At 34.1% G+C, this 16,156-nt stretch overlaps 1 protein-coding gene across 1 annotated transcript; it reads right to left on the bottom strand.

Moving 5' to 3' along the window:
• Nucleotides 1–5,357: 5,357 nt before the first annotated feature.
• LOC112764534 (anaphase-promoting complex subunit 8) lies at nucleotides 5,358–9,948 on the bottom strand. Its single transcript, XM_025810195.2, has 4 exons — nucleotides 9,641–9,948; nucleotides 9,209–9,515; nucleotides 6,020–7,270; nucleotides 5,358–5,919 (listed from the first exon to the last, which is right to left on the bottom strand). Exons 1-4 carry the CDS (start codon nucleotides 9,724–9,726, stop codon nucleotides 5,830–5,832), a joined length of 1,734 nt encoding a protein of 577 aa, XP_025665980.1. The 5' UTR covers nucleotides 9,727–9,948; the 3' UTR covers nucleotides 5,358–5,829.
• Nucleotides 9,949–16,156: the final 6,208 nt, after the last annotated feature.

Genomic DNA, 16,156 nt, shown 5'->3' with positions numbered 1-16,156 from the left:
CATGATATGCCAAATACACCACTGATTAATTGTTGTGGACATACAAGCCTCAATAGCCCTTTGCATCGATGCATATTGATCGGTAAGAATGCCTTTCGGAGCATTTTCTTTCATGCAATGAAGCCAACATTAAAATAACCATTTGAATGATTGAATATCCTCGTTTTTCATCAAGGCACACCCTAGAAGTGTTGATTGACCGTGGTTTTTCACCCCAACAAAAGAACCAAAAACCATATTATACTTGAATACGACACAGAAACAAAATCATATATACACCGAAAAACTGTCTAAGTACACCGAACGTAATATCAAAATACACACAAACTAAAACAGCATATTACTTATTTATATTGTAAGTGGTATCGAATGAAATAATATCTCCAAAATACTTACAGGCAGCACTGCTTCTTGTGTCGGCCCAAAAAGCAATCTTAATTGATTGATCAACCTCAGGTTCAAGCTCGAAAAAGAAATTATGATTCTTCTCTTTCATTCTTAATAAATATTTTTCAAATTCTTTTGCATCCTCTAGTTTTGAAATATTTCACACTTCTCTCGTGATGTAATTTCTTACATCTTTTTCAATAAAACTTAATTCACGATGACCCCCTGATGCTACGACAAATGATTGGTAAGTTTTGCATGGTCTAATTTCAGCTTTCTCATTATTCTCTATTGTTCGTTGTACAGACATGCTTAATTGCATGTGTTTTTTAAGCATCTCTACTTGATTTGGACAGCACAGATGTGAATGATGCAACAAACCTTCGAAATGATCCAAACATCAATATCCTTCAATATATGTATATAAATACTTGCAGGACAATTAAATCCAGCTAAGGAATTTGTCTTCTCAGTTGGAGATTTGTTCGATTTCCATTTTTTATCTCTGATACATGTAATCAATTGCTTCTTAGTTTTATTTTCCGTTTTATTTGTGCTCTGAATTTTCGTAGAAAAACCTACAAATTTAGAATAATTATTGTAGAATTTTTCATCTTCTTCAAGCGTGTTAAAAATCATTCAAACCTTTGGAACAAGCTGCTCATCAATATCGTACAGAAACTGAAAATAAACCAAAATCGGAGCAAAATAAACCATATTAAAAACTAAAATACACCGAAATGGGGGAGGAAACAGATTCATCAAGATAATATAATCAAATTCAGAACTGATACGTTACATTAAATTCAAACCATCAACCATGAACAGTAATTTTTACAAAGAAAAACATCATTATTCACCTATAGAATCATAAACTACTAACGAATAATATTAACTAGAATTGAACCACACTTCAGTCGCTTCATTCGAATCAAAACAATAATCTACTTTGCTTTGATTCAATTGATAGTCTGAACTTGAATCATTTATTATCTTCGAAAACAAAATAACTGTTCAAACCCGATTTCATAGCTTGATTTCAAAAACTTGAACGAAGAGCATTGAACTTGAACGAAGAGAACACAAAGAACGAAGAGAACATAGAGAATGAGGAGAAACGCAGAGAATGCAAAGATGGAACGGAACGTAGAGACACAGAAAATGCTGAGAAAATTCGAAAAAGGAAACGAAATTCACATGAAAAAGTAAGTTATATATTAGTGCGTTGGGTGAAAAGTTTGTTAGAGAAAGTGGCGCATGAGTTAAATTAGGTCAAACTAATTTGTTTGGACTTGTTTGTTTAAATCACTTGTATGTAAAAATTAATTATTTATTTATTTTGCATCACCCGAATAATATATATTTACTATTAGCCTAAAGTGTGAGTGTAATAACAATAGGGACAAATACAAAAAGCAGAGACTTTACAAGAAAAAAAACCATATTTAAACCACGGTAGGATATTCAACAGCTTTAAAGCTAAACTCTAATTGCTGAGCTGTTAGGACTTAAAAGATTTTTTTTCCAATCTATTTTTCAATCAATAAACTCTGCCTATGCTACATTTTCGGTACAAACCGGTCCCAAGCTCGGATAAAAGAGGAAGGTTGTGTTAGGCCTTCGACAGCCAACATAAAAACTTAGTTGAATCTTCATGACATGGATTAAAGACGTTATTGCGCTAAAGCTAGGTCGTTACCCAGAAGCAACGCGATATATAGCTCGCATACAATGTCAAATGAGCAAGAGCCGTTGCATCGGTGTTTAGGTGTAGTGTTAAATGAACAAAGGTTCCCACATTTTTGTGAACGGACGAGGGTAAATAAGCTAGTTCACAAAGAAATAGGTAAAAGTAAAGGTCGGAGCGATAGAAGATTGAAATTTGGGACATGGAACATAGGCACTCTAATAGAAAAATCTATGGAGGTGGTAGATACCATGACAAGGAAGACGATCAACATCATGTACCTACAAGAAACAAAATAGATCGGTGCGAAGGCTAAGGAGTTAAATACCTCCGAGTTCAAACTTTGGTATATAGGAAAGGTGAAAAATAGGAATGTGGTCGGTATTACCGTGGATAAGCAGTGGAAGAAAGACGTAGTGGATGTCAAGAGGGTGGATGATCGGATCATCTCTATCAAACTTGTGGTGGAAGGAGGTACTTTTCATGTGATTAGCGCTTATGCACCGCAAGTAGGTTCGGACGAGCAACACAAGATAAGATTTTGGAAGGATCTAGAGAGTTTGGTCCAAGACATACCTTCGGAAGATAAAATTTTCTTAGGAGGAGATTTAAACGGCCATGTTGGAAGACAAGTGAATGGGTGTGGAAGTCTTCACGAAAGCTATGGTTTTAAGGTGGTCAATACCGAGGGTAAAACTATTTTGAACTTTTCCTCAACCTTTGACCTTCTCATCGCAAATATATACTTTAAAAAGAGAGACAAATATCTTATAACTTATAGGAGTGGCATGACAAGCTTTCAAATCGACTTCTTCTTGTTGAGGAGAGTCGACCAAAAATTTTGCATTAATTGTAAAATTATTCTGGGAGAAAGTTTAACAACACAACATAGGATGTTTGTCATGGATTTTCAAGTTGAGCGAAAATTGAGGAAAAGACATCATACGAAGAACCCAAGGACGAGGTGCTGGCAGATGAAAGGTGAGGAATAAAGAAGCTTCCTAAGACGGGTAGGAAAAGAGGCAAAGTGGGAAGGAGATGGAAGCGCGGAGGAGATGTGGAAGGAGATGGCAGAAGTTATTAGAAAAACTGCAAAAGAAAGTTTTGGTGAATCTAGAGGGATAGGACCAAGGGATAAGGAGTCCTAGTGGTGGAATACGAGTGTACAAGAAAAGATAAAGGCAAAAAGGAAGTGCTTTAAAGAGTGATCATTTTACCACAATGCAGATAATTGCGAAAAATATAAGGCAGTTAAGAAAGAGACAAAAGTGGTTGTAAGTGAAGCAAGAACAAGAGCAAATGAAAGTCTCTACCAGTCTTTAGGCACGAAGGAAGGAGAAAAAGGTATATATAGAATCGCAAAGAGCCGTGAAAGAAAAACGAGAGACTTGGATCAGGTTAAGTGCATAAAGGAAAAAGGTTTTGGCTCAAGATGAGAAAATCAATGAAAGGTGGAAGAGCTATTTCTACAAGTTATTTAATGAAGGACATAAGACTCTTCTGAGTCTTGGTCGGATATGCACGAGGGAAGAAGATCAAAATTTTGACTACTATCGAAGGATTCGAGACTTCAAGGTAAAAAAAGGCTCTAAAGCGGATGAAAAATGGCAGGGTAGTACGACCCGATAATATTCTTATTGAAGTTTGGAAGGGCCTTGGAGAGAAAGACATCAGTTGGTTAACTAAGTTTTTTAATGAGATTTTAACGTAAAAAGAGATGCCATATGAGTGGAGAAAAAGAACACTAGTACCTATCTACAAGAATAAGGGGGTTATACAGGGTTGTAGAAACTATAGAGGAATCAAACTCATGAGCCATACCATGAAGTTATGGGAAAAAGTGATAGAACGGAGGCTGAGACAAGAAACACAGGTAACAGAGTACCAATTTGATTTTATACCAAGAAGATCCACCACTGATGCTACATACCTGTTAAGAAGGATGATGGAGATGTTTCATAGTAATAAAATGATCTACATATGGTGTTTATTGATTTAGAAAAAGCGTATGATAGGGTGCCAAGAGAGGTCTTATGAAAGATTTTGGAAAGGAAGAGAGTAAGGATCGATATATTCGTGCAATTAAAGACATGGATGATGGGGGCTACAACTAGTGTGAAGATTCAAGGTAGTGTGACAGAAAAATTTCCTATTGGTATAGGATTACAGCATGGTGCATGCTTTTTGTTGATGATATCGTCCTTATGGGAGAGTCAATGGAAGACCTAAATAAGAAGTTAGATCTATGGAGAGAAGCTCTAGAAGTGTATGGTCTACGCATAAGCCATAGCAAGACGGAATATATGGAATGTAAGTTCGGCTGCCGAAGGAAAAACCCTAATATAGAGGTAAAGATTGGAAAAATATCCTACAAAAAGTTAAAAGTTTTAAGTATCTTGGGTGCATCATATAGGATAATGGAGAGATTGAACATGATGTAAATCATAGCAAGCAGGTTGGTCAAAATGGCGGAGTATGTCTGGTTTTATATGTGACAAAAAAGTGTCTTTAAAACTTAAAAGTAAATTCTCTCGCAGTGCTATCAGACCGGCTATACTTTATGGTACAGAATGTTGGGCGGCCGAAAGGGAGCACGAACATAAGTTAAATGTGGTAGAAATGAAGATGTTGAGATGTATGAGTAGTTATACGCGATTGGATAGAATAAGGAACGAAGATATAAGAGAAAGAGTTGGAAGAGCACATATTGTTGAAAAGATGGTAAAATCACGTCTCAGGTGGTTTGGACATGTGAGAAAAAGATTAACAGAGCACTCAGTCAAACGGATAAACGAGATGGAAGATGGACAAATGGTAAAAGGCAGAGGAAGACCATCCATGAGGTGGTCAAACGATATATACATGTAAATGGTCTTTCTGTAAACATAATACATGATAGAATTCAATAGCATCGTTTGATCCATGTAGCTAACCCCACCTAGTGGGACAAGACTTTGTTATTATTGTTGTATTTTTTATTTTTTCAATCAATAGTTCAACTGTATTATTATTATTCATGGGAATTTCGTCTTTGATTTCTTTTTTCTTTACTTTGCTCCTTTTGTTTAATTTAAAATACTCTCATTATTCAATTAAATCGGAAATTTCTCCGGTTTGGTGCATGACTCATCAGTCTAATAAAGACTAGGGAAAGGAAATTACAATTGCTTGAATGAGAGTTTTGCTTGATCAATCTAAATAATGGCGTGGAGCAGGAATCTAAAAAAAATAATCACCAATTTTGGTTTCTAATTCTGCATGTTTAGTTCAACACAAATTCAAGTCAGACTGAAATTTGGATCATTTTCATTTCATGTCAGCATTGCTCACCAAAAATCATAAATGCAGCAAAGACCAAAAAGTGTTTGATCACAAAAGAGAACAGGAATGAAACAGGAATAGCTAGGCTTCCTGCATCATATGGATATGATACAGCTAAATAAATGATTACACCCCTGGATATGTTAAGCGTTCCTATTCAAGTAATCACCAGGGAAATCTGCACATTGCATACAAGAATAAAAGAGAAGAAAAAGCTTTACTTAACTCCTGCTAGGAAACCATATCACCAATTTTGGAATTCAATTCTCTACCGCAATGCTTGCCTACTTGTTCAGCTCAAAATGAAAGCATTAGTGCATTGTACAGCATTCAGGTACCAAATCATACACACTGAATCCTTTCATGCTTTCCCTCAAGCACTATGCGAACTGGAATCAACGAATGCATAATAACAGTGTTTGATCAGTCTCATATTAAGGAGGAAAGCGTTCAACATCCATTGAAGGTAAACTCGATTGCGAAGATCTCATTCCTCTAAGCAAACTCTTGGCTGTTTCTCTCTCCTGTAAAACAGATTTAGATCAACCAATCATCAAATAACTAAACAATTAAGTAAAATTGACATTTTAGATTCTTGATAATTGGTGAAAATGTTAGACTTACCGGGCCACTATAATCCAGAAGACGTGTACAGTATACCTCTGCTTCTTCAAATCTATCCTGCAATTTGTAATATCTTGCAAGATAGAGCAAAGCCTCAACCATGTTAGGTCCTTCCCTTTCTTCATCTTCCATCCTCTCTAAATCCTTTTTGTAGTAAGATGCTGCCTCTTCAGGGTGGCCCAGCTCCGCATGTAGCTTTGCTAGCTGGTATAAAGCAATTGCTTCTCGGTCATTACAAGCTGCAGCTCTTTTATAACACTTAATTGCCTCATCAAGCATGCGGAGCTGTTCGGTTTCATAACATTGAGCCATTGCAATCCACAACCGAGAATCATTCGGCTGTAAGAACACAGATTTTTGGAAGTAATGAAGCGCATAGAATGGCATACCCATCATCTCGTAAGCTTGTCCCAGCCCATACCAGGCACGATAATCACATGGGTCTACGTCTACAGCGCGGCGATATGCATCCACTGCAGCAGGAGTATTTTTCATCTCAACGAACTCATGGCCCATGAGTGTCCAAGCAGACAAATAATTTTTGTTCAATTTAAGGGCTCTCCTGAAATACATAACAGACTTCTCATGCTGCCCCTTTAAACTGTAATAATTCCCAATGATACAACATGATTCAGGCCTGTATTTATCAGTCATGAATACTCTATGAGCCAGGTAGCTTAAAGCAGAGAAGGACTCCTTAGCATAAAGTACGTTAGAATACATATCCATGTCTTCCACCCTGTAAGGGTCACTGCGCATAAGTTCTTCAAATAATGCTTCAACTTGGTCAAATTCCCTCAAACTGTACTGTGCTTTAGCAATCTGGGCCTGTATGTAATTACTATTTCCAAAGGTTCCTAGTAGGTATTCATACTTCGACAGAGATTCATTGTGCATCCTTAATTCTTGGTAAGCACTGGCAAGGAAGAAATCCTTCATCCAATGACTATTGAGATTAACAGTGTTCAATATATCAATTGTACTACATAGGGATCGCAACTCGGTCCAAGCATTCCAATTCCAAGGGTAGCTATTCACGGATTCCACAAGAACCGTACGTGCCAAATTCTCACTACCTTTTTGTTTGAGCACAAGGCCATATAAGTACAAACCAAAAGGATCAATCGTACCATTCTTGCAAAGCATTGACAACTCCCTCTCCAAGGAAACCAATTCACGATTCACAGAATCACTCTTACCTAGAGGTCCCTCAAGTTCTATCATCTCTTCCTCTTTTCGCTTTTCTCCTGCCTTTAGGAAGCAGAAAACATGTAAGACATTACACATGGTTCTAAAATATTATCAGTTCTTTCAATTAATGGCACACACAATTAAAAACATGTAACAAACGTGCAACACATTATTTATAAATTATGCTGATAGTAACAAGTGTTCTAATAGCACATGAGGAACAGCTTGTCTGTATTTTTCAAATAAAATTCCCTACATAGAAATCTTTATCACAACAGGAGGTGAAATCTAATAATAAACTAATTGGCAGGAGAGCTTCACTTCAAAATGGGGTTCAGGTCTTTGTCTCAAAGAGAGACCCAAAGTTGGTTAAGAAAGCAAGTAAAAAATATGGAAAAGATATCAGTAGCAAGTTGATTACTAAATTTGGCTTTTAGTTTGAATTTGCATAACAAGAGAAAATTTTGCAATTTTTCATCACCAAGCCACAGGTTAAAATAATTAACAGATACATTACTCTCTAGCATGCAGTTAAACTATTACGATCTCATTCCTTTAATTTTATTAAGTTATTCCTTTGGAAAAGAAGGCTTTTTGGTCCCTTATGGTTATCTAATTTTTCAATTTGATCCCGTATGTTTCAATCAATATTAATTGGCTCCAAATTATTATTCAATAAAAAAAATTAGAAATGATTACATGGAACAGACAGTGTTAACGTAGCACACATGTGGACTTGATGTGGATTATGCCCTGTTAGTATTTTCCATAAATTATGAACTGAGACTAAATTGAAAAAATAATTGAAACATAACATATTAAATCTAGAAAAGAAAAGGGAAAACCATATTGAAAACAAAGCCTACTTTGCATATCTTTTTGGTATAAAACTAAGGCTATATCTATATCTAAAATCAGTTCCATTCACGAAAGATAATGTTGTTCACCAAAATGAATAAAGAATCAAATTAATCTTCAACTTTATTGATGAGATATTTTATTCAATGAAATCAAAGCACCAAAATTGATACTGAGGGTGTGTACTGGGAGCAACATAAAATAGCAGAGAAAAAAATATAATCAATAAATCTTGCTTTAACCTTTTACAAACCACTCTCCAACTCAAATAATTAAACTTCAAATTCTAACATAAGATGTTTAGGATGAGGATTTTCACTCACGTACTTTGGAAATTTTGGACTCACCATAGCTTTTATTGCGCTAAATATTCAAACAGATGCTGCCCTGACATTTTTAAAAAAGGTAAAACTAAAACACAAATAGAGAAATCATCAAGGGCAAAGAGCCAAAGCAACAAGATTGCTTTCCATATTTTGGCAAGAATTGCTGTGTTTCAGAAATCTTTGCATTTTGCAACGGCCAACCTCATCAAAGAGAAGGCTCAAGAACTAATTGTTGGGGTTTAGCTGAAAGAGAAAACACATCCCCTACTTCCCGCAATAGAGAATCTAATAACGCGACTATAACTAACACATGTTGGACAATGCTACAGTACATTCACATCTACCGCCTATATATTACAATTTCATCAATAGCGCATAAATGAGGGTGCGTTTATTTCAGCTCTATCTCAAAAAATAAACTATTTTTACTCAAAAATCAATTTCATCTTGCTAGGACACTTTTTAGCAATAAATAAGAAACTTGAATTTAGCTACATCCTTGTTTAAAAAGCTAAACACAGTAGTCTCAAATTAAAGTCAGTTTTCAGCTGCTTCTTTTTTTTTTTTTCAGTTATGGAAAGAAATCAAACTGTAAAATCACACCTTTGAGAATCAGAAAGCAAAAGCACCCACCCAGAAACACCTTCCAACTCCAACCACAATAGATTATTATGTTAATCAAACAAGCTAACAGACATATAGGAATAACATGCTTTCTATCCTTTTATCTCCATTATACCAATACAGTTTACTAAATGAATAAAAAATAAAACTTAAATCCCACCAATCAATATGAACTTTGAAGATGACTGACCAGATACAAGGCATAACAGCGCAAGAAGACGGATTTCCTGCCGGTCTGATCGCGAAGAACATGGGCGGCCCTCTTGTACTCACGGCAATCAAAATATGACTTGGCAAGAAGGTAAAAATCACCATCTACAAGCTCGTCCTCCTCCATAACAGGCGTGGCAACGTACGAGACGCCGGCGATGGGAGTGGCAGCGATCTCATGGGTGCGGTACTTGCGGCGAATGCTGGAGCTGCCGCGCTGGAATCTGGTGTTGGAAGGAGTGAACTTGGCGGGGTCTTGCTCGATACCAACCAACTGTTCTGCTGCCCTGCAAACACAAAGTTTCATCAAACGACGGCGTTTTTGAAGTTCAATGCTTGATTATTGAAGTTGGAATTTTTAGGGTTTTAGGAGGGAGCAAGAAAAGGAAGAAGAAGAAGAAGAAGGAGGTACCATTTGGAAGCAGTGTACAAACAACGGTCGCTGAGTTGGCGAATGGCGATGCGGAGTTCGCTTCTGCAGCTCTCTTTGGAGCTCATCGATTCGGTGGCTTCACCCACTTCACACTCGCACCCGCCCTCTGGATTTTGAAAATTGCTATTTCTCACACTCACTCTCGCTCTCTTTTTCTGACGCCTTCCCCTAACTCCTCTCGGCTTCAGCGTGTTTGAATCCAAAGGTTTTTAAATTAAAAAACAATAATTTCTCTATCATGTTTTTAATTTTTTTTTAATAATTAAAATAAATATTAAAATTACGTTAATAAACATTGCAATCCTTATGAACGTATATTGAATAGATGTGATTCGATCATAACTATTTGGTCCATACCAATGAATTATATTCCAAATGACATAATTTTTTCATATTCAATTAAAAAGTTAAAAATTCGAATCTCCTTATTTTTAGTTAAAAAAAAATATATTTGGTCCATGCTAAAAACAAAATACAAGCTTAAAAATTACCTACAAGTTTATTTTTTATATTTCACCAAATATCTTCACTTATTTTTTTAGAGAATATTTTTTTAGGTTTCAGTTATTCACGATGATGCAATAAACACAAGATATAAACATCAATTGATTAAATATAACTACATACATTATCATAATGTTCGACCGTAAAAATAGTAATTGAATTAGTCGATTATTTTAATATTATTGTTATTTGACTGATTCTATTAATTACACTATTTTAGATTAGACAATATTTAGTTTAAGATTTTGTTAGTTACACTACTTTATATTAGATAATATTGATTGTTGTTTAATTCAGGTACTTATGCTATTGTTTTTAGATTGAATTTGTTAGATTAGGTCAGAGAAAACTGATTTTTGAAAAAAAAATATTTAATTTATAAAAAAAAAGTTTTTTTTTTAATCCTTATAGTTTTGGTTGAAATCAAAATCGTTTTTAACATTTTTTTTTAAATCATCTTTAAAGTTAAACTTAGTATTAAAATCATCATTTTTTAATTTGTAGACCAAATTGTCCCTAATAAAACAAAATTAAAAAAAAAAATCTAAAAACCTACTAAAATTAGAAATTAAAAAAAACTCTATCCACTCTTTCACCGCTCTTCACACATAATTCAATTCTTCTCTCCTTCTAAATCAACCACCAATCGCTCCTTCCAATTCAACCATCAGGAATATCACTGCTATTGACAACCCTAATTTCAACCTCACTCCCATCAATTGATGCTAAATTTTGCAAAATCACAAATCGACAAATGCACCGAATCGTATCAAGTAATATCACGGGAGTGGGTTATCGTTTCCACAAAGATTAACGAACTAAGCACACAAGAGTTAATCGATTATTTTAATTAGACAATTGCAAATTAGGGTTTCAATAATATCAAATAGCAAAAACAGGACATTAAATAAAGGCAATTTATAAATTGTTGAGAAAATAGTATGAATAGAATGCTAAGGTTTCAGATATATTTAAAACTTCAAAAAATATGCTTTTCACTATCTATCTTGATCATGCATAGATGTATTTTACGGTGAATCCGGTTTTCCTTAACTTAACAAATCGTCAATTCCTTGATCAATCAATTATGATAAGACATAAAGCCTACGTACTGATTCATAAGCCACATAATTCTTAAGATTTAAACCCAATTGATTCAATGTCACTTGTCAAGCCAAGTTCAAAACTTTCAAAATTGAGAGAAGAGATTTTCAAGTCTAATTCTATTAAATAATCCTTTCCAAGATACACATAGAATTTAAAACAAATTCATAATTCAAAACTAGTTTCCTAAAAGGAAACTAAATCAAATCAAATCTCATTAAGTTTTCTCTTAGAGTTTTTCCTTTAAGATAAGCTCCCTTAATCTTCTCCACAATTGGCACATAATGCTTGACTTCATGAGTTTATGTTAAGCTTTAAATTACCCGCTTAAGTATTTGAAGAATTAGAGAATTTGGTGAGTGAATTAAGGCCTTTGGGAGTGACCCCACGCACCCCTTCATGCGTGCAATGCATGGCCTTTCTTTGGCATAGTTGGCTTCTATTTAATGTCCCAAGTGCAATGCACCATCCTCCATGTTGCACGCATGGCTCTATTTAGCATAATTGGCCTCTCTTTGATGCCCCAAGTGCAACACATGGAGTCCTACATTGCACGCATAGCTTCCCTTGGTGCAATTTCCCTCTGTTTGGTCTTCAAGTGTAATGCATGGAGTCCCACGTGCAACGCATGGCTTTTCTTTGCACCAATTGGTCTCTGTTTGATCTTCACATTGCATGCATAGCTCATTTGGTGATTTCTTATCAATGGAGCTCTCTGTTTGGTCCATAGAATTCTTTATTTGATTCTCCTTCTTATGTCTCTTCTTTATGATGATTCCTAACATATTCTTCCTCCTTGATCTTTGCTAATTTTCCTCCAAATTCTCCTATAACAAATAAATTCAAACTTACTCAAAGTAATGCTCATTAAATCATGAAATCATTACTTTTCTAACAAGAATCATTAGCTTATTGGATAAAATTCTAAAGAAAAAAGTACTAAAGATGCTGATGCATCACAACACCAAACTTAAGATCTTACTTGTCCCCAAACAAGAAAAAACTTTTGCATAAAGGAGTCTTCTAAATTTGAGTGGGTTGAAGAATTGCTTGATATTTCAGTGAGTGAAGTGATCAAGTGATAGTGGGGTGAACTCCAAAATGTGTGATCATGTATGAATTCCAGTGCTTGCTAGGCTTACAATTGAAAGTCTTAGAATTTAGAAATTCTATTCGAATGATATTATGGAGGTCTTTTCATAGATTTTCACCTTGAAGATAGCTTCCCCTTTTCTCTTATTGGGTGCTTTGCACCTTGTGCCTAGTTATGACTCGAAATATTTTGTCTCAAAGTTTGCTCGACACAGAAATACCACAAGCACTTGACTGGGAAACTCTTTGAGTTTGTGCTTCTTTTTATTTTTTCCAGTCAGTGGTGCTTAGAGCTTTTGGCTTCTCTTTTATGGGGTTATTTGCACTTGGCTTTAACTCTAAATGTTCTGTCTCAAGATTTTCTCGACACAGTCACACCACAAGCACTTAACTAGGAAATTTGGTTCTTTTTAATCTTTCTAGTCATTGGTGCTCAAAGCCTTGAGCCTTACTCTTTGCTTTTCTTACTGCTTTTTGGTTTTATTAATTTTTGAGATCCTCCATAATACTTTTTTAAATTTCATTCCATGTCTTAGAGCTTCCTATGCAAGCTTTCACAAACATATAACCTCATGATATAATCATATTATCAGAACCTCCACTTTTTTTCTTCAACTTTTTCTATTCAAGAACTCTTTGTTGCATGCTTAAAGATATTTGGTGCAAGAAATTTCAAAAGTAAGGTGGTATGAACTATGAATGAATCATGATTATTAGCTAATAACAAAAACAGATGCAAGATATAAGAAATAAGAACTCAAAGATAGAGTTACTTCCCTCTTCATCATCTTCTAGGTTATGTAGAGCATAGCTTCCAACGCCAAATTTAGAATGGTTGTTTGTCCTCAAGCAAAAAAAAAAAAACAATGGTGATAGAAATATGAATAATCATGATTATCTAGTAAAAGCAATTAAGTGATGCAAAAGCTTATTCAAATTAAACAAACAAAATTAAAAACAAACTGAAATTAAAGACAAAATAAAAGGTTACCAACGGTTGGGTTTCCTCCCAACAAGTGCTTCTTTAACGTCACTAGCTTGACGGTTGAGTCTTGCTAAGTTGGAGGTGGATGTTGGGAATAAGTAGTATAACCACAATTCAATCAATCATGTGTCAAATAATTTGTTATTGTTATTATATTAAAATGTTAATATAATAACGTCCTTGATTAAATTGTGGTTATACTACTTATTCCCAACAATTGGTTTTATTCATCTCAGTCATTATAATCATAGAGCTCAAACTCTTTACCGAGAGTTGACGGATTCCTTGTTGACTAATCATTAATTCTACAAGTATTTAAATCATACCCAATATCCATTCAACTAGCACCCTAGGGTATTAGGTGTCCGGAATCAAAGTATAATAAATACATTGTTAATTACTATGATAGTCGCAGGTCAAAGGAAACTCTATTACCATGTTCATCTTGAGAATATCCTATTGACAAATATGCGGTAATTATAACCATTAGGAATTCTCATAGTGAGTCAGTTCAATGGTCATATCTCTATATGCACCATATATATATATATATATATATATATATATATATATATATATATATATATATATATATATATATATATATATATATAATTTAATAAATGAGATCTATTAATCTTCATCCAATGAAGACCATTATATATATATTGATCTTTCCGGATTATTAATGTCTTTTTTAATAATCCTATGACCAAGAACAATTTAGATTAAATTATAAAAGATTTATCTCTCAATATTATGATCACTATCACAATGATAAATCTCTAAATTTAATCAAGGACGTTATTATATTAACATTTTAATATAATAACAATAACAAATTATTTGACACATGATTGATTGAATTGTGGTTATACTACTTATTCCCAACAGTGGATCATAGTACTCCAATACCTCTCCTCTCACTGTGAATTTTCTCCCATTGTCTTCATCTATGAGTTCGATGTGTTCCAAAGAGAAGATCTTGTTTACTGTGTAAAGTTCATACTATTTGTTGGACTTGTCTGGCCATATCCATGGTGGAAAAGGCAATTGTATCACTTGTTGTCCAGGTGAGAAGTCACTTGTAGGGATCTTCTTGTTTCTCCATCCCCTGAGCACCTTCTTTTCTTCATGTGATAATGCACTTCGAACACCAAACTTAGGTTTGATGTCAGGGAGTTTTTAGTTAATTTTCACAAGGGAGGCTTGAGTTGTAAATTCTTGTTAGCTTCATCAGGGGGTTCTTGGAGGCTTGGATCAATTGATTCAACCTTCATACAATTTTCTTTCTCACTTGAATGGTACATGGTTTTGAAAATATGAAAAACTAAGTGCTCATCATGCACCCTGAACATTAATTCACCCTTTTTAACAATAATCAAGACTCTAAAGTAGCTAGAAAAGGTCTTCCTAAAATGATGGAGGCATTCTCATCTTCCTTCATGTCAAGAATAACAAAATCTTCTAGGAAGAAAAATTTTTCCACCTTAATCAAGACATTCTCAATTACCCCATGTGCATGCTTTATTGACTTGTCTGCCATTTATAGAACTATTCTTGTAGGCTTCATCTCTTGAATTTGTAGCTTCTTTATCACGAGAGAGACATCAAATTGATACTTGCTCTCAAGTTATACAAGGTTTTTTCAAAGAATATGTTTTCAATGGTGCATGGAATTTAGAAGCTCCTTGTATCCTTCATTTTTCTTGGCAAATTCTTTTGAAATATTGCACTAAATTTCTTGGTCATTACCACTATTTCATCCCCCTTTAAAGTCCTTTTTTTGGATAGCAACTCCTTCATAAATTTAGCATAAAGAGGCATTTATTCCAAAACTTCTATGAATAAAATCTTGATGTGTAGCTTCTTGAACACCTCCAAGAATGTGAAGCTTCGCTTCTCTTGGTTCTCCCCCTTGAACCTTTGAGGCTAGAAAATTTTGGTTGATAAGGAGTCACTGTTTCCTTTTTCTTTGGAGCTTCAATTGTTGGTGCATGAACAATTCCCTCCTTTTATTGCTTCTCTTCTTCCACGTGTTTCCTTTTATTGGATGTCACTGTTTGGTCTTCATTCTCTTTGCTAATCACCCTTCTACTCCTTAAGCTAATGGCCTTGCATTCTTCTTTTGGCTTGAAAATTGTGTCACTTGAAAAAATATTGGATGGCCTCTCTATGAGTTGCTTGCCAATTTGTCCTATTGGTACTTCCAAATTTCGAATGGATGTACCTTGATTTTAAAAGTTGGCTCTTGTCTCATCCATAAAAATTTGAGTTTGTTGCATGAATGTGGAGGTAGATTGGGCTATTATCACTACAAGAAAATGGAACATTTGTAACAAAAATTTTGTATCAAATTTAAAATTGTTACAAAAAAATTATTTTTTGTAATAATAATTAGTAATTGTTACAAAAGAATAATTTTTTGTAATAACATTACAAGTTGTTACAAAACATGCTAATATTTTGTAACAATCTAACTTTTGTTGTTACAAATTATGTTAGTTTTTGTAACGAACCTTTGTTTTGTTACGAAATATTATAATATTTTGTAACAAAAAACAAAGAAGTTGCAAAAATTTGTAATATTTTGTAACAAAATATCTTTTTGTTTCAAAAACTCTAATTGTTTTGTAACAAAAAATTAATTTGTCACAAATCAACATTATTTGTAATAAGTTATTTGTTTATCACAAAATGTAAATATATTTTATAACAATTTTTTTTTCAAAATGTTAAACACGCTAAAAAAATTTGTTTATATAATTTTTTATAAAAAAAAATAAATAAATAAATAAATAATAAATATT

Source organism: Arachis hypogaea, chromosome 17 (genome assembly GCF_003086295.3).
Source record: "Arachis hypogaea cultivar Tifrunner chromosome 17, arahy.Tifrunner.gnm2.J5K5, whole genome shotgun sequence".
NCBI lineage: Eukaryota > Viridiplantae > Streptophyta > Magnoliopsida > Fabales > Fabaceae > Arachis > Arachis hypogaea.
Note: the sequence above shows the minus strand (reverse complement) of the source record. Positions and strands in the feature narration are given on the sequence as shown.

Excerpts from the sequence above, each read along its gene's own strand:
- LOC112764534 (XM_025810195.2), bottom strand. The coding sequence starts at position 9,726 with ATGAGCTCCAAAGAGAGCTGCAGAAGCGAACTCCGCATCGCCATTCGC. Across the intron at positions 9,516-9,640 it reads TTGTACACTGCTTCCAAATG|GGCAGCAGAACAGTTGGTTG; the intron begins GTACCTCCTTCT and ends TTGTGTTTGCAG. Across the intron at positions 5,920-6,019 it reads TTCTGGATTATAGTGGCCCG|GAGAGAGAAACAGCCAAGAG; the intron begins GTAAGTCTAACA and ends TCTGTTTTACAG.